Raw genomic sequence first — 20,203 nt, forward strand, 5'->3', positions numbered from 1 at the left:
ATATTGCTTGTACCGGCATGTAAGGAAAACTTATTAAAATAATAGGTATAATATCTAAATTGGCTTAATTGTTATATATTGAGAACAAGACAGCAGCCTAATACTGTTTATTGTAATTTCAGCATTAAATTTTGCCGTACCGGAGACCAGAAATTATTATAGTATGCGGAACAGAATTGATTTCTCTCTACCTAAATTGAAATGGACTCACATAGGCTATATATTCAAAATATAAATAATAAGTATTATTATGCATATAATCAAAAAAATAATCCCTACCTTTACTCTTAGTTTGAATGATCTTTGTTCCACAAAAGAGAGTATGATTTACGTTTTCATTTAATTGAAAACGAAAGTTGTCCTCTGGTAAAGGTGTTTTAGTTATAGGTACAGATTCTCCTAAAAATAAAATTATATTTATTCAATTATCTAGATCTATTTCGAATCATAGTACAACCGTAATAGACCCAAATCTTTTTTCTACATCTCAAAAGCTTCCAGCTTTATGAAGTTAACATTAACAGTCTAAGATTTAGCGCCATGAAAAAGAATAGAGTGTATATCACATTTTACCATCCGGTATTTAATCTGCAGATCGAGCCTATGATTACTTACAAATTTCCTGATCTTCAAAAATGCTGCTCTTGATTGCTCTATTCTTTGTCGAATTTTTTATTCTGGATTCAGTAATCCAGACTCCTAAGTATTTCATTTTGTCAATTTGTTCAAAACTGCATGGGTAAGTACGCAGCCTTGTCTCACTTCTATGCCACAGCCTGTTGGTTCCAATATAGGTTTCTCATTATGACAATACCACTTTTTCAAGTCTTTCCCCGTTTTAGATATTTAATGAGAATGTTATGTTTAACTTTGTCGAAAACTAATAGAAAGACAAATAATCAAAATAAGACTATTATATTATCATCAATGGTTCTGCCGCCCTAATAGTAGAGCCCCTTCCTAAATTTATTTCCAAGTCAGCCCCCTATTTATTGTCATCCGTTGCTAGTTTGCTGCACCTATTTTTCTAGCATCACCATCTACAGCATCTTTCCATCTAAGCAGAGCCTATTTTATTTCAAATCAGGCCCGAAGCACTATACAATTTTCGGGCCCCTAAATACAATTTAATAATAATAATAACTTTTTTAAATGTATTAATTATTTAATAGAAATATAGTTGCACAAGAAAATAAAATTTTTGTTAACAATAAATAAAATTTATATTTAAACAATTAAACATTGTTTAAGGGGATAGGCGCAAACTTTCAGCTTCAATGCTATTTAAATGCATTTGTTTTTTTCTGAGAAAGCCTGAGAAAACTAATAAGTATTTTTGAAAAATTTAATCGCAGAATGAAAGCTTACGTTACTACCGAGGGCCGAAAGTCCCTGAAATCTTCGATAATGTTTATTTTAATAAGTTACAGGGGTGAAAAAAGAGAAAATTGAGTGTGGTTTTTAATTTAAAATATGTATCTTATTCAAAAGAAACTTTTTATTTATTCTAAGGGACATTGGGCCCTTGGTAATAATGTAATCTTTCATTCTGCGTCTAAATTTTTTTAAAATAATTATTACTTTTTGGATAATTCGAAAAAATGAATGCATTTAAAGAGATTTGAAGCCAAAAGTTTGCGCCTATCCACTTAATTATAACTCTTATGGTTATCATTTATCATTGCCTGTTCGTAAAATGAAAGAACTTTGAAAATAATTTTGTTTTGTTATTGTAATAAACATGTTTTGTTTGATGATCTTTCCGGGCCCCATTCAAATACGGGCCCGAGGCAGGTGCCTCACACTCACGGGCCTAGTGGTAAAATAGGCCCTGCATCTAAGCCTTGGCCTACCTCTTCATCTACTTCTCACCGTATATAACAAAAGGATTCTATTAAAGGGCTTGTTCTTGTTCTGCTGTAATCTTACTAGATGGCCTATCCAATTTAGTATTCCTATTTTTCTGAGAGATATCTACATAGTCTTATTGGTTTATCAGGAATGTAGAATTCGTCCATGGCTCCATACAATTTACTTCGTAACACATCACAGTATCATAGGCTAGGTAGTAGGCATGGATATTGAATTTGTTGGTTTTTTCCAGTATCTGGTCTATTGTTGATCGAGCAGATCTAAAATCACTTTGATATTCACCAAGCAGCTCCTCTGAATATGCACTTAGGCGACCATATAGGTTACTTGAAAATATTTTTTGTACGGTGTGTTAAGAAGTGTTATACTCATATAGTTTCTGCATTCCAATTGATTACTCTTTCTTTGTGACGTTCAAACAATTCCAGTACATCACTCCTTCGGGATTTGTTCCTCATTTCAAGTTCTTACTATGATAAATAGAAGAAAGAATATTTCAATAAGAAACGTCATAAAAATTAATGCTACCAGCTGAATACCCAAACTAAATTGGACATTTTCCGAGTACAATAATATACAAAGAGAGGAAATATAGATTAAGGTTATTACACCCCTGAAAAGATTGGTCATAAATTATACCACAGATTCTGGGGTCAAAAATAGGTTGATTGAACTTCAGTTACCTATATACAATAGTGCACACAAAAAAAGTTACAGCCCTTTTAAGGTACAAAATGAAAATCGATTTTTTTTCATATATCGAAAACTCTTAGAGATTTTTTATTGAAAATGGACGTGTGGTATTCTTATTGCAGCAACATCTTTAAAAAAAATTAAAGTGAAATTTGTTCACCCCATAAAAATTTTATGGGGGTTTTGTTCCCTTAAACCCCCCAAACTTTGGTGTATGTTCCAATTAAATTATTATTGTGGCACCATTAGTGAAACACAATGTTTTTAAAACTTTTTTGCCTATTAGTACTTTTTCGATAAGCCACTGTTTATCGAGATATTTTGAATATTTGTCGAATCCACCACATATTTGTATATGGTTAAGTACGATTATAGAGACCTGTTAATAATCTGAAAATTTATTTATAATTTACATTTTTAGATATTGAATGGGTTGAATATGTGAGTCCATATTAAATATAGTAATGAAACACAGACTTACTCACAATCATTTAATAATACTTTGACGACCGGTTTCGATCTCTACACTATTCAGATAATCTTCAGGTCGGCGTTACAAGTAGTTAAATGCTACAATTAAAGAAAGCCAGAGTTAGAACATTGTCTGGTTGTACAAATGCTAATAGAAAGCCAACATTTGAAAAAAATTTTTTGAAAAAAGGGGGGTATGCAACTGCTGACATTTCAGAACAACAAACTGATACATACATATGCACACATATGAGAAACAGATACTCATAAGCATGTATACGTACATGGATGCATGCGGTAAAACCGCGTACCGCATGCACCCATGTACGTATACATGCTTATGAGTATCTGTTTCTCATATGTGTGCATATGTATGTATCAGTTTGTTGTTCTGAAATGTCAGCAGTTGCATACCCCCCTTTCTTCAAAATTTTTTTTTCAAATTTTGGCTTTCTATTAGCATTGTACAACCAGACAATGTTCTAACTCTGGCTTTCTTTAATTGTAGCATTTAACTACTTGTAACGCCGACCTGAAGATGATCTGAATAGTGTAGAGATCGAAACCGGTCGTCAAAGTATTATTAAATGATTGTAAGTAAGTCTGTGTTTCATTACTATATTTTACATTTTTAGGTATATTTTGAAAAAGAAGCCACATCTCGATAAAAGGTAACTTATCAAAAAAAAAAAAAAGACTAAGAGGCAAAAAAGTTTTAAAAACACTGTGTTTAACTAACGGTACCAAAATAATAGTTTAATTGGAACATACACAAACATTTGGGGGGTTTACAGGAACAAAACCACCATACAATTTTTATGTAAATATATTAAAAAATAAGCGGCATCTCGATAAAAAGTGGCTTATCGAAAAAATACTAAGAGGCAAAAAGTTTTAAAAACGTTGTGATTAACTAATGGTACCACAATAATGAATTAATTGGAACGTACACAAAAGTTTGGGGGGGGGGGTTTAAGGGAACAAAACCCCCATAAAATTGTTATGGGTTGGACAAATTTCACTATAAGTTTGTTTTTAGATGTTCCTGCCATAAGAATGATACATATCCATTTTCAATAAAAAATCTCTAATAGTTTTCGATATATTGAAAAAAATCGATTTTCATTTTGTAACTTCAAAGGGCTGTAACTTTTTCTATGAGCACATTTGTACCAAGGTAAGTTAGGTTTAATCGAACTATTTTTGACCCCAGAATGTGTGGTATAATTTGTGACCAATCTTTTCGGGACACCCTGTATATTGGACACCCCCGATATATGAATGAGGAAGAGGTATTTAGGTATGAAGCCAATTTTCTTCCAATGCAGTTATGAATATTATTTGACAAATAGTTTTTACCTGTTAACATACTCTCGTTGACAACACAAGTTCCAGTTAATAAAACTGCATCACATTGCATTTCACATCCTTCTGGTGGTATAATAACTAAATCTCCTGGTACCAATTCTGTCGTTGGTACTTCTTCATAAATCTCATCGCCTCTACACACTATAGCTCTATCTACATAATTTACAGTGCCTCTTAAATTTTCTTGATTCTAAAAGCAATACGTCGTACACATTCTACCAAATTCCGAAAATATCAAAATCTTAAAGAGTAGATGATATGTGAAACCCATAGAAATAAAAATATAATTCAAATATGTTAAAATCTAGTCCACTCTGACGTAAGCGCTCTTCATAAAAAAATTGAAATTTAGGAGATTATCTTAAACTCCCTACACACGTCCCGACTAAACCATCCAACTGTTGCGACTAACAAAATTCTACCAAATTCCGAAAATATCAAAATCTTAAAGAGTAGATGATATCGCTTATGCACGAGAAAAGTGTCACATTTCAAAAAAACTGCTTCTGAGATATTCCCATTTTAATGTCATGTCGGTTTTTTAATTTCAACTTGTAGCTCCATACAATAAAAATTTACTGTAGAACCTTGGCAGTGTGGTGCCTCGGAATGGTCTTTACAACCTGTACTTATATTGACGGTAAATTACCCAATATTTTTCTAGTTCTGGTGAAATGTGTCACTTTTCATTTAAAAAAAAGGGAAGGTTTTGTAGAAATAAGTCAAATATGTCACTTTTCAAGATAAAACTAGAAACAAGCCACATAGCAAATTATTAGAAATTTTAAATGTGACGGTTTACTAAAAAAAAATTATGTTCTTACCTCGACAACGTCTTGCACTCAACTGAATTATGTCGATACATCAATAGACGAACCATCCGACCTCAACACCGGTAAAGCGACATTTCCTCCCATCTCACGGAAACTATTCGGAGTTTAGTTATGACACTACGTTCATAAAATTCGCCGTTTTTTTTTTCGATTTTTTGTGTATTTACCTCAATTTGACAAAATTTTGAAATGTGACACTTTTCTCGTGCATAAGCGATATGTGAAACCCATAGAAATAAAAATATAATTCAAATATGTTAAAATCTAGTCCACTCTAACGTAAGCGCTCTTCATAAAAAAATTGAAATTTAAGAGATTATCTTAAACTCCCTACACACGTCTCGACTAAACCATCCAACTGTTGCGACTAACAAAATTCTACCAAATTCCGAAAATATCAAAATCTTAAAGAGTAGATGATATGTGAAACCCATAGAAATAAAAATATAATTCAAATATGTTAAAATCTAGTCCACTCTAACGTAAGCGCTCTTCATAAAAAAATTGAAATTTAGGAGATTATCTTAAACTCCCTACACACGTCCCGACTAAACCATCCAACTGTTGCGACTAACAAAATTCTACCAAATTCCGAAAATATCAAAATCTTAAAGAGTAGATGATATGTGAAACCCATAGAAATAAAAATATAATTCAAATATGTTAAAATCTAGTCCACTCTAACGTAAGCGCTCTTCATAAAAAATTGAAATTTAGGAGATTATCTTAAACTCCCTACACACGTCCCGACTAAACCATCCAACTGTTGCGACTAACAACGTTAGGCTCGACGGATGGTGTGTGTGTGTAGGTTTGTTGATACGACAAAAGAAGTTGTACCCGATGCTCGAGCCGACCGATCTGGTTGTACAACCGTGAGCATCTAAACATTCCGTATATGTATTTGGAACCTAGGAGTTTTCTATTGGTTCGTTGCAGCACGCGGTCATATTTTAACCAATAGGCGGCGAGGTTCCAAACGCATATACGGAATGTTATTCGGTGCCAAATTCATATACGGAATGTTAAATAATCGTACACCGAAAAAGATAAGTTTTTATTAGAGTCTCTTAAAAGGAGATTGATTTTAAAATACTTGTTACTGTTTAATGAAACAAAAATAAAACAATTATAGGATTTGGAATGTTATTTGGTGCGAAATTCATATACGGTATGTTAAATATTCGTAGAACAAAAAGACGATTTTTATTAAAGCCAGTTAAAATGAGACTGGTTTTTAATAGTATATTATGCAACGAGCATTTAATGATGGTCATTATGAAGCGAGTATAAGGGACACGAAACGAGCCGCCTAGCGGCGAGTTTCGTATAGAGTACGAGTTTCATAATGATAATTAAATGCAAGTTGTATACACGATTTTTTCCAATTTATATTCCAATATATTAATATAATGAAAATATATTCCATTTTATTAATTTTTTAACGCAACCAAATTAAGTAGTTTGTCAGTCTGACAGTTTGTTTACATATTGAGAACTGTCAAAGCGAATATATTTGACTCACCATTGGTTACTGCGCGTGTGTCACCTTTATCGCGAATGTCATATCGCGATTCTATTGGTTAAAAATCTGTATCTTATTGAAAATGTGTATCATAATGAAGTTCATTATGATAGAGGTAGTGACATCATAATTGATATATTATAGTATGAGAATAGAAAAATTATTGTTAATGTATTATTAAAGATCCATAAGGAAAAAGGTTTTCCAGTAGTTGGATGTATACCATATCATACAAAAAAAAAAAACGAATAAAGTCCTTTATAAAAGGTCTATATTTAAAATCCCTAAAAAGGGCTACATCACAGAACTAGTTTTCGATTGGTTGACCAATTATCATCAGTGCTTTCCTAAAATGAATATAACCTTATAAAATGGTGCAAAGGTTTTAAAATTGTACGGTTAAAAAAAGTTGTACTTTATACTCACGTGATCTTACATGCTAACCACCAAAATATTTGTAATTATATAATATATGTAAATAAAATTTGTAATATTATATTTTGGAGGTTAGCATGGTAAGGTCACGTGAGTATAACCTACAACTTTTTTAAAACGTAGTCAAAATTTTAAAACCTTTGCCTCATTTTATCAGGTTATATTCATTTTAGGAAAGCACTGATGATGATTGGTCAACCAATCGAAAACTAGTTCTGTGATGTAGCCTTTTGAGGGATTTTAAATAGAGACTTCTTATAAAGGACTTTATTCGTTTTTTTTGTATTATATGGTATACAGCCAACTACAGGAAAACTACTACTCTTTGACAGTTCTCAATATGTAAACAAACTGTCAGACTGACAAACTACTTGATTTGTTTGCGTTACAAAATTAATAAATTTGAATATATTTTTTTGTGAATGATCATAGAAAAAATCGTGTATACAACTTGCATTTAATTATCGTTATGAAGCTCGTACTCTATACGAAACTCGCCGCTAGGCGGCTCTTTTCGTGTCCCTTATACTCGCTTCATAATGACCATCATTAAATGCTGGTTGCATAATATACTATTAAAAACCAGTCTCATTTTAATTGGCTTTAATAAAAATCGTCTTTTTGTTCTACGAATGTTTAACATACCGTATATGAATTTCGCACCAAATAAAATTCCAAATACTATAATTGTTTTATTTTTATTTAATAATACAGTAACAAGTATTTTAAAATTAATCTCCGTTTAACAGACTCTAATAAAAACTTATCTTTTTCGGTGTAAGAATATTTAACATTCCGTATATGAATTTGGCACCGAATAACATTCCGTATATGCGTTTGGAACCTCGCTGCCTACTGGTTAAAATATGAGCGCGTGCTACAACGAACCAATAGAAAACTCCTAGGTTCCAAATACATATACGGAATGTTTAGATGCCAACCGTGATATCGCGACAGGCCGACAGACCAACTGTAGTAATGTTTGGAACGTGTCTAGCAACAGGGATTGTCGGGAAGTTCAGTCTTGTTGGATAGTATGGTCGGGACGTGTGTAGACGGTTTTATGTCGATTTGAGATAATTAAACTTATCTTTTTCTTATATTGGCTTGGCCTAAAACGACCTACACACGTCCCGACCATACTATCCGACGAGACTGAACTTCCCTACCATTTCTGTTGCTACACACGTTCCGACCATTACTACAGGTAGTCTGTCGGGCTATCGAGATATCACGTTTGTACAACCAGATCGGTCGGCTATTTTTTGTCGTGTTAAGGCCGGGACACACATATCCGCACCAAGCCCGAGCCGACACACGGCAGAGTGTGAGACGTGCTACGGCGAGAAAGAAAAAGTAGACAGCTTGTATATTAGTGCACCCTAATATCTATGTGTAGATTTTGGCATTGGATCCGAGCATCACATGTAACACCGTTGCCATATCCTCTATTTCTTCATTCTATCACATTACATAAAGTTGCATTTAAAAAATAGTTGTATCTACTCCATGTCATATTATGTATAAGTTTTTAGTTTGTGAAAACTGTCATTATAGATAGCAGTGCGTGAAGTGTTTAAAGTGTGCGTGAAGTAACAATGTATTTTAAATGGGACTTACTTTTTCGCACTGTTTTTGACACACTTTCATATAATCAAATATCCTTAACTTTCGCGTTGTCATGGTGATGACATAATGAGCAATAAATTACAACAAAAGTTTTGACAGTTTTGTGGTTTGAAAGAAGTTTGAATTTTTAAATGTCAAAGTTCTAAAAATTGTAAAATAGAAATAAATTCCAGTGACGAAGAGTTAAAGTTTTTTTATTTGTTCATAATAGATAAAATATTGTATGAAACTGTACGTGAAGTACTTTTTGCGAACTTACGCGATGTATAGCACTCGCTCCGTTATCGCTCGTGCTCTAAACATCGCGTGTATTCGCAAAAAGCATACTTCACAAACTGTTTCATAAATAACTATTGTACACCAATTATTAAGTAAAGTTTTTTATGTTGTTGTTTTCACGAATTTTGAAACAATGTTAAAACGTTGAATTATCCACGTCCGTCTGTCCGTCTTGTCTGTCTGTTTGTAAACTCAACTCCTTCGTCGCTACACCAGGTAGAATGACAAATGAGGTGTCAAAGGAAAGCTTATAATCGGACAGACGGACAGACAGCCTAGGTCAAATTTATCACCTTTATTACCATCCTTGGTTATAAGCTTTCATTTGACACCTCATTTGTCATTCTACCTGGTATAATGATGGAGGAGTTGAGTTTACAAACAGACAGACAGATGGACGGACGGACAGACGGACGTGGATAATTTAAAGTTTTGACATTTTTTCAAAATTGGGTTCAATTTAAACGTTCTTATAAAATGATTCTATTATTCTTGTAGGTACATTTAACATTGATTGAAATTATGAAAGAAGGAAAGAAAAAAGTATGGCAACGCACAAACATAAGATTTAGCTGTAGGTTACAGAGAGTGCACTAAGATACAAGCTGTCCGAAAAAGGGACATAAGGTATTTTATCTGTGGGGATACATAGTACCGCATTGCGTCAGTACCGTAGCCATGCTCGGTCACTGCATCCATGTCTCTGTCTCTGCTCGATGCGGACGCGGTGCGGATATGTGTGTCCCGGCTTTTAACAAGCTTACATACCAGTGATGTGGGAGGGAGTGTGGGAGGGACTCTCTCCCACATCACTGTTACAAACACATCAACCCTTGGGTCCAATGTTGCCGGTCACGACATTCGAGTGGTTTAATCGGGACGTGTGTGGGCCGTTTCATACTAACAACAATTTTTTGCTTTTGGTAATATACTTAAACTTAAAACACCGTTCAGAAGTAAAGCATTTTACTTACATACGGTGCAATAGTCATATTAAGAAGGTACCTTTCTCGTTTGAAGTACTGATGTCGAAATACCAACAAATGACATTATTATTATGGCAATGGTGTAATAGAAGTAGCTTTCAGCCAACCATACGATCAAGCTGAACAATTGGAACATATAAAATGGCGTGAGAGCTTCTAAAAGGATCAAAGTCATTACTGTTTGCACTGGGACTGATATTTCGTTATTTCCATACAAAATTCTCCTAAAAAAGTAAACTTACAATAACAATTATTATTATTATGATTGTTTGAATTAACTTTTAGTATTTACCATACCTTTTCAACACAGTGAAAGTTAGAAAAACATCATACCTAGGCCACATACTGAGAAATAATAAGTACCAATACGCTCAACTTATAGTGACAGGAAAGATCGAGGAAAAGGGAGGACTAGGAAGGAAAATACTATCGTGGCTCAGAAACATCCGACAATGGACAGGGCTAAATTTTGAACAGCTAATAAGAACAGCTGAAGACAGAGAAGAATTTGCAATTGTAGTAGCCAACCTCCATTGAGGAGACGGCACTTTAAGAAGAAGAAGATTTACTATATCCTGGAGCATACTATCTAAATTAGAAAGGAAATTAAAAACGATATCAGAGAAATGAGAGAGGACATAAATGACACCAAGAAAGAGATACAGACGAATAGAGAAGACATAAAAAGTATGGCTGAGCAGATCACCCATATGAAGGAAGATTGGACACAGGAAAAGAAGAACTACATAGTAAAGTTAAAGAGATAAAAGACAGGATGGAAAGAAGGGAAAGACAACAATTCGAAATAAAAAAAACTAAATTTTCAATCTAACAGCACATAAAACAACATCCAAAAATGTTATTCTACATCCTACCAGACTGAAAAAAAAATGGGAACCTTCTCTGGTAACACATCCGAGGTGTAACACCACAATTTGCAAGCAATAACGTATGTTGAGACTAAGGAAGATGAGGGAATTTTACAATTTATAATTCACGTCCCATCTGCTCAGCGCGGTAAAGTTCCAACTAGAATGGTCCCCTTCGTACTCCAATCAGAGTAAGCAGGTAAATAAAAAATGAATAACCATTTTAAATTTCGTTGCAACACGAAACTACAGCCGCATCATTATTCCAGTTCAATCAGAGAGTGCAGCAAGCCCCTCTACCGGTTTCGAAACTTATTAGTCTCTCATCAGGAGGCACATATGCTGCTCTCTCTGACCCAACTAGGACAAACCCCGGCGTGCAGTCACGAATTGCAACGAACGAAATGGCAGGGAGCTAGTGACAACTGCTAGCAAAAAACTAAGTTTTCAATCTAGTAGCACATAAAACAATATCCAAAAATGTTATTTTACATCCTACCAGAATGAAAACAATGGGAAACTTCTCTGGTAACACCTCTGGAACCATTCTCGTTGGAACCTTACCGCGCTGAGCAGATGGGACGTGAATTATAAATTGTAAAAGTCCCTCATCTTCCTTAGTCTCAGCATCCGTTATGGCTTGAAAATTGTAGAAGCCTCGAAGGTGTTACCAGAGAAGGTCCCCATTGTTTTCAGTCTGGTATGATGTAGAATAACATTTTTGGATGTTGTTTTATGTGCTATTAGATTGAAAACTTAGTTTTTTGCTAGCAGTTGCCGCTAGGACATCCCTGCCATTTCGTTCGTTGCAATCCGTGACTGCACGCCGGGGTTTGTCCTAGTTGGGTCAGAGAGAGCAGCATATGTGCTTCCTGATGAGAGACTAATAAGTTTCGAAACCGGTAGAGGTGCTTGCTGCACTCTCTGATTGAACTGGAATAATGATGCGGCTGTAGTTTCGTGTTGCAACGAAATTGAAAATGGTTATTCATTTTTCAATTCGAAATAACTTAACAATAACTGGAATTACAATGGATGCCGAAAATAAGATATACTCAAGGAAGCTTGGAAAAGAATGTTTGAAAAAAAACTCTTGTTGAAAGCTAAGATACGAAGGGCCCAGAACATAGGGCAAGGAAGATGGATAGTTGAAATGACGGAATGGAAAGAGAATATAATGATATTACAAGAAAAATCAACGTTGAAGGGAAGAAGAGACATTTTCATAGACACAGAACGTACAAGAAATGAACAAAAAATACAGAAAAACATAAGAGATATATCTAGAGAAGAAAAGAAAATGGTGCGAATGTAAGAGTGCAAATAGAATTATAGGAAATGCATAGGAAAGAACATGAAGTGAGATCATAGGTACCAGAAACTCACAAAAGTAAACAAGCCTGATGTAAACTCAAAAAACTAAAGGCGGGAGAAAGACCTGGCACCAAGATTTTTTAAAAATGGGAAGGAAAACTAACTACTAGGTAAAATACAAAAATCAAACAGAAATAGAATAGATAAAAAAAAATGTTGAAGAGAATCAGGAAGAAGAAACAGACTATCGGGTGCATAGAGCTGATGACTCACTCACCTTAAATTCAAAAATTAACAAACCTGAAGCGAAGCAAACCAAACTTAATAGCACCTTCTGAAGAAAAAAAAAACAGGAATGGGAAAGCTTTGTGGATGCCCTATGCTCATTCACGGAGTAACAGGATTTGATATGCATATATAGGAGTACCATCGAGTACAAAAATCTCATCTTATTTTAAATTAATGAAATCTGAAGTTATTATATCATTGCAGGACTTACTTTGTAACTTGCTTGTCCTCTGTTTGTCCTTTAAAAGAATGTAATTTGGATCTTGTAATACCTTTGTCAAATCCAGCTAACTTGACAAAACTCTTGGTATCATCGTCCCATATATACAAAAGTTTCTTACATTTGATAATTCGGGCTTGATATAGTCCTAAAATGTGAATATTTACGTTATGTAACTATGCAACTGTCGAAATATTAGTAAAAAAATATTTCTTCTTGGGGGGTTTATGCAGAGCTAGAGAATCCTGTAAATTCCGCCATCCTGGGCCTTCATATAGAGTTGCTAATCGGGACGTTCAGATCTAAGAGGGGAGCAGTGTAACGAAGTATTAACGAATATGGGTAGACTAATCTAGATGATTCTGAAATAATGTATTTATGTACCTATATAAGCAGCGATATTATTAGTTAAGTTTACTTTGGAAGCTGTAAAATGTAAATATCGTGTGGTAAATAAATAATTTATGTAAATTAGAGTCGCTCGTTTTATTTAAGATCATTACAATACTTACTTTTTTGTTTGCCGTCGCATGTATTGCATTCCAAGATATTATCTTCATTTTGTTTACCAGTACTGCTGAAATTTTAAATATTATAATTATGTATATCGTTTTTATTATCTACACATTTCCTCTCACCTTAGAGAGCTGGCCTGGATCGTTTTAATATCCTTAACAAAGTATGATTTGTATTTTCTATAAATATCCTAAAATAAAACCAAATTTAACCTACGGCACTTATTAATTAAAAATACTTATGTAATACAACTTTGTAGATATTGTACTTTCCCAAAATCATTAATCAGCAACAAGTATAATATAAAGATTTTATAATAATATATGAATCAAATACTAATGATTATGACCACAACATGAACAACTATCTGAAAAGTATGTTATGGAAACTCTATTATCAAATTTAGGAGATTTATGGTTATTTTTATTGACATAATTTATAGATTTTGGATTTTATACTAGATCACATTGTATAAAAATAACCAAGTATTTCGCGAAGAACCCAGTTTAACCACCGTAGCCGGTCCCACGACCGGTTGAGAAGGGCAGAAATGAATGGTTAGTAGATGAATCTTAGTGGCAGTAGCTATACCAAGTGGCTAAATACCAAGCACCACCATAGTTAACATACAAATGCTATCCACGATGGCATGGGTGAAAGTGAGTCTCCAGCACCTCAAATCTGGAAACCCTAAGATAATATGGTAATCCTAACATAAGAATCAAAAGATAGACTTAGGATGAGTCAAAAGATAGACACATTTAAAGCAAAAGTCAAAAGATAGACCCCAAATGTAAGAAAGTCTGATTAGACCAGTGCTCATCTATGAATATTGACAAAATTAAACGAATCGCAACTGGCAAGATTTGAACTGAAAGTCTTTCTAGATATATACGGTGGCGTATACAAAAATGCCACTTGAAGAAGATAATACATTTTCTAATTGCATCAAGCATACAGAGATCTTGTGCTTACAGCCGATATAGCTTGAATCACAACTCAACAACAAATGGACCAAGAACAGGAATTAATATGATATAGGAACGAATCAAGAGATTTGGTGAAAAAGCACTATATTTTAGTGATTACTGCTGGAAATAAGATTCTAACAAGCCATAGATTGTTCTAAAATGAATAAATTCTAATGACATGTAGTGGGGTCTAAAGACATTTGTAGATCACACCTTTAGTAACTAGTAAAAATCCGTTCAACATGTGATCAATATTGGTCAACATGTGTTCAATATTACGTGATACATGGCATGATCCTCCACAAAAATAATGCATAAAACATGTAGGTATAACAACAATTTAAAATTTAAATAATAATTTTAATAATTTATAATAATTTAACATTTAAAAAAATTACCGTAACTAAAACCTTATCTGCAGTTTTAAGGTCACTTCTGGTGTGCGTTGATTTTATATGTAAATGTGGATACCAGTGAAAAAACAATCTCAAAGTACCTAACGTCAGTATATAAAAAAATATACACAATTTGGATTTCAGGTTACTGTAGATGAATCCTTGAATCTCCTGAAAAAATAAAAATAAGTAATAAATAGAATAATAAATGAGGCAGATGATGCAAAAATTTGTATAGACCAAGCCTAATCTGTAAAAAACGTGTATTTTTGGATATGAGAGGTGGCATTCGGATTTTTTGCAGATTGTTAGGTGACACCTTCAGTAATAATAATTGACTTATGCTCCTTCTCAAATATGCCCGGAACATTAATAAAAAAATTAAAATATTTAAAAATTTCGAAAAACATCGATTTTTTTTCTGCTTTCTTTGCTTATAACTTTAAAACGGTTCGTTTTGGAACAAAGTCGTACAGAAATAAAATAAAGATAATTGAATTTTGTATGCTATACGACTGGTCAAAAATGTCTTAAGATATTACCTTTTCTGCAATATAGCAATAAATACAAAATAAGGGGGCAAAATACGCCTGTTGTTATTCAATGTTTCTTAACCACTTTGGTGACACTTAGAACCTTAGTAATTCTCTTAGAAAATTCTTATAACTTACTTAAATGGTCTACCAAATTTTATTAAAATCGACCTAATAGATTTTGCATAATAAATTTACAATGTAAAGGTTTTTAAAAAAGTTCAAATTTTTTAAAATCTTTCTGAACAAAAAGTAGACCATTTTGCTCTACCTATCTAATACACTTTACAGAATTAAAATCGGATTATTTAAGGGGCCTCAGCATTGTTTTAAAATTACAAACAATTTTTTGGCTTATAAACAAATAGCTTTGTTTAATAATAAAAAAAATAATTTTTAGCATTGCAAATAATTAAAACCGGTATAATTTGACTTAAACTTTCAAATGCTGTTAGCAGAATTGCTATTTTATTTTTTAATCAAAAGTCATTTTCGTTCAAAAATTGCAGTTTTTCGATTTTTTGAATGTTCCACCATTTTTTTCTCGAAAACTATGCATCCTACAAAAAACTTGTGAGAACATTTTTTGCTTAGAATTATCCAAGAAATGCAAAAAAATGTTTTATTTTGCGAAAATCAATGTTATGTAATTCCTCAAGTTCTTTGTTTATAACAATCTTATCGACATCCGGATCAACTGTTACCCAAAAAATTCGTGTTCTACGGGTCAAAATACATAAAAAAAACTTGGGTAAGTCCATCTAAATAAAGGAGCCCGTAGCACCCCCTCCTGGACACAGCACTAATTTGTTTATAAGCCAGAAAATTGTTTATAACTTTAAAACATTGCTGAGGCTGCTTAAATAATCAGATTTCAATTCTGTAAAGTGTATTAGATAGGTGGAGTGCTTCTTTATTATGTAAAAAAATTGACAAATCTTTGTATGTTCTAGTTTTTGTTGTGCAAGATTTTAAAAAATTATAATTTGAAAAAAAAGTTTAGATTGCAAAATTATTATGCAAAATCTAGTAAGTCCATTTTTAATTAAATTTGGTGGACGGTTTTAGCACATTACAAAATTTTTCTAAGCGAATTAGGAAGGTTCCAAGTTTAAGCTAAGTGATGGAAAAACATTGAATAAGGACATTCTTGTTTTGCCCCCTTATTTTATATTTATTGCTATTTTGCAGCAAGGGTGTTAAATTAAGACATTTTTAACCAATCGTATCTGATAGAAAATTTAATTATCTTTGTTTTATTCCTATACGACTTTGTTCCAAAAGTCAATTATTATTAACGAAGTTATCACCTAACTTTATCCGCAAAAATCCGAATGCCACCTCTCACATCCACCTAAAAACAGATCCTTCCTGGTGTAGTAAAATTTTTATATTACAAATAAATAATTGTAATGTTTTCAGTTAGAGAATGCGTATGAGATACCAGGAAAAAGGACGAAAGGACACCGGGAGCAAATCTGGAAATATAATAAAATATCGTCCAATGGGGGAAATTGTACCAGAAGCAATGCAAACTAAATACAATCTCAAAAAGCCGTTTATTATCCAGGAAGGGCATTATTCAGGAAGGGATCAATGGAAGTCGAGTAAAACGAATCTCTCAATGGCAGATCAATGCTGGTATACAGACGGCTTTAAAACTGATGATGGGAAAGAGGGAAATCAAGCCTTAGTTATCTTGCAAACAGTTTATGACAAAGGGATATAGGGATGTGCCTGTGGGAAACAATAAAGATGAACTGCAGGGACAGATCTATAAAACTTATCGCAGATAGTCAAACGGCATTAAAGTTACTGGAATCTAATCTGTTTGACTCCAAGTTACTTTGGAACTGTCTGCAGAATCTGATTCGGAACGGAAAGAGTAACAAAGTGAGTTCATTCTGGATGCCTGGACATATTGGTAGTTAAGCTAACAAAAAAGCGGACCTATTTGCCAAGAAAGAAACGAAAGAATCATACATAGGCCCAGAACGTTTCGTTGGTATAGCAAGAAGCACAGTCAGAAGAGCGATATTGGATTATTGGACTGGGTGAAACAGATAAAACGTAACTATTTGTACGAACAAGTGGGTTAAACATTCGAAGCCTTTCATACATGAACTTTCGAAACTAAGATATAAATCGAAAGATCTAAGTATAGGGGAGATCGGGTACAATTGTAACGCGGTACAAATGTAACATTGCATCTAAACATCTTGTTTCTGGTCGACTAGAGCTGGCAACGCTGCATGTGAGAAAGTATTTAGTGGTGTAATGCTGACCGTAGTTTGGCGATGTTAAGTGAGGGGGTTACGTTGTTAGACTAAAATATTGGTTTTTACGCCTGGCGAGTAAAATTAAATAAATTTTGTATTTTTGGATAATCGCTCTAGTTTTAGAGTTATTGTTTAGAAAGGGTGGCATAAGAATTAAGTCATATTATACATTTATCAATATATTTATTAAATTGAGATTAGATTTTGTGATCTGTTATAAAATTCTGACAAACCATTGGCATGTCGTTGTGGTGCAATTGTAACACTAGCAACGGGTACATTTGTAACGTGTATTTCCCATACCAGTATATACATACACCTTACATAATGTATGTATCACTATGTATGTGTGGGTATATATAAATAAATATATACATAAATATATTAATTAATAATATATATTTATATATTATATAATATAATAATATTATTATAAATGTGTGTGTCTGTTTTGGAAATCATTCTTGATTTATATGTTTGATTTTATTTCAAGTAGTAGTAAGTAGGTCTTTATAATATAATATTTAATTCTTTATTGGTTTACAAGACACCTGTTTAAAAATATTTATTTTGGGAATAAGTTGGATAAAATTCCATAATTTTGACATTGTTACATTTGTCCCCTTTATGTGTTACAATTGTCCCTTGAATCTGTACATATGTAACACTTGTTTTTAAGTTAAAATTATGCATTTTTCTAGTTACCTAATCAATAAAACTTACAAAATAAAATTGGAAATTGAAGTCAAATGCTCGACCTATAGTGGCTATAGTCCTCTATGTTTATATCCCACTTATATGGAACCCATTTTTAAATAAAAAATTACAAGTAAAAATTGTTACAATTGTACCCGACCTCCCCCACTATAAATGGATATGAATAAGAATGGTCTGTAAATTATTGTCGGTGTCCTAATAGGAGTGTTGCAAAATGATCTGACCAATAGAAGTGCAGATTGCATAGTTTGTCAAATTTTGAGTTTGTTTTTATAACGGTTGCACCGCGGACGCTGGATTTTGCTGATTAGAGTTTAGAGCGCTAAAAAATATTCGTAGTATCATCCAAATGGGATACGTACAATATAAATATAACACAAATTTCTTACCATTTGATCCTCCTCGCCATAGTTAAGATATTGAACAGAATTGTTTTCTCCGGTCTCTTTTGTTGGATTTGTCGGTTTATACGCTTGATGTTTATCTAAAAAAACAACAATAAATGAAAAATGTGGAAGGTGATTATTGATTATGATTTAATTTTATAAAAATCTTTATGGTAGGGGAGCCCAAGCGGGTATTTTTGCATTTACTCGAGCGCATCAGATTATCATATGGGGAGAAACCTGGTACCCTGCAGATGTACCTCTACCATACAGTTCCTGGCCATATTATTATGACCACCTATGAATTTTTGCAAAAATCAATTATTCCACTAGGTACATTTTCTTTAAAAATAATTTTAAATTTAATTTTGTTATGTAATGTTAATGTTATACATCAACCACAATATATTTAATAATAAACAGCAATAAAACATTTAAAAAGATTGCATATTTATATTTTTTTAATATTTTGTTGAGCCCCCTTTAACTTTGATTACCGCTTGTATGCGTCTTGGCATACTTTGAATGTAGTTAAATTCACTTTGCTTCAATTTGTCATTGTGGTTTCACTGATATATTTTAGTTCTTCAATCAAAATAATTTCCCTGCAGATGTACCTCTACCATATATTGGCTCTCATCACAGGGAAGTTCGTTAAGAGGGGCCCGAAAAAAATCCTTAAAAATACTCGAAATTGTCAGATTAAGATAAGGTAAGTTAGGTACATGCAAAAGAGTGTATATTTCAAAAATCTGACGATTTGAGCGGGGCGTAAGGAAATGGGTGAGTCAAAAAGTTTCACAAAAAAAAGCGAATATTTCGCGAAACGAACGTCAGATCAAAAAACTAAAAAATACGTCTACAATATTTTCAAAAATCCAACGAATCGTACAAAACATGACCCCCCACGGAGAGGGTTGGGGAGTAAATTTAAAATTTTTAATGCAAACCCCGCGATATTTCGCAAAATATACATCAGATCGAAAAACAGCAAAATACACTTTCAAAATGTTTTTGAAAAATCTATCAAATGGTACTAAACACGACCCCCCACGGAGATGGGGTGGGGGTTATTTTAAAATCTTAAATAGGACCCCTAAATTTTTATTGCAGATTTGGACTCTTTACGTAAAAATAAGCAACTTTTACTCGCGCCATCTATCCATTTATGGATAGATGGCGCTATAATCGGAAAAAACGATTGTTGGAAATGGAAAATTAAATTAAAAAATGGAAAGTCCCCACTAAAATGGAAAATTTTACTTAACTTTTTGAAGTTATACTTCTTTACCGGCGATAGAGGGTGATTTTTTTATATGTTAAAACCTATCAGCCCGGCGCATGCGCATTATAACTTTGTTCTGATTGGATGCTCAAATGACATGTCAAAAATTATCCGATATGGCAGCTGTGGTTTGGAGGTAAAGGTAAAGGTAAACAAATGTATAATATATTAGTTTTATTGTTGTGAGGACAGAAACAAAAAAGTTTATAATATTGTAGTGACTTTTAAATAGTTTTTAAAAGCAACAGGTACGTAATAATTGTTAATGTATCATGGGTATAAACCTACCTATTTGATCTGCCAAAATACATAGTATGTAATACTTTTATTTATATAATT

At 33.0% G+C, this 20,203-nt stretch overlaps 1 protein-coding gene across 2 annotated transcripts in view; it reads right to left on the minus strand.

The window, feature by feature from the left end:
• LOC126880004 (polyamine-transporting ATPase 13A3-like) overlaps positions 1 to 20,203 on the minus strand; it is a 107,711-nt gene that overhangs the window by 23,461 nt on the left and 64,047 nt on the right. The window contains exons 2-9 of one of the 2 annotated variants that reach the window (XM_050643513.1): positions 18,583 to 18,677; positions 14,668 to 14,835; positions 13,421 to 13,488; positions 13,295 to 13,356; positions 12,774 to 12,930; positions 10,111 to 10,315; positions 4,396 to 4,594; positions 280 to 399 (exon numbers count right to left, since the gene is read on the minus strand). In XM_050643513.1, the coding sequence (XP_050499470.1) occupies positions 280 to 399; positions 4,396 to 4,594; positions 10,111 to 10,315; positions 12,774 to 12,930; positions 13,295 to 13,356; positions 13,421 to 13,488; positions 14,668 to 14,835; positions 18,583 to 18,677 (1,074 nt within the window). Of the gene's footprint in view, positions 1 to 279; positions 400 to 4,395; positions 4,595 to 10,110; positions 10,316 to 12,773; positions 12,931 to 13,294; positions 13,360 to 13,420; positions 13,489 to 14,667; positions 14,836 to 18,582; positions 18,678 to 20,203 lie in introns of both variants that reach the window. The other variant, XM_050643512.1, reaches the window with a different exon arrangement.

Source organism: Diabrotica virgifera, chromosome 2, assembly GCF_917563875.1.
Source record: "Diabrotica virgifera virgifera chromosome 2, PGI_DIABVI_V3a".
Taxonomy (NCBI): Eukaryota; Metazoa; Arthropoda; class Insecta; order Coleoptera; family Chrysomelidae; genus Diabrotica; species Diabrotica virgifera.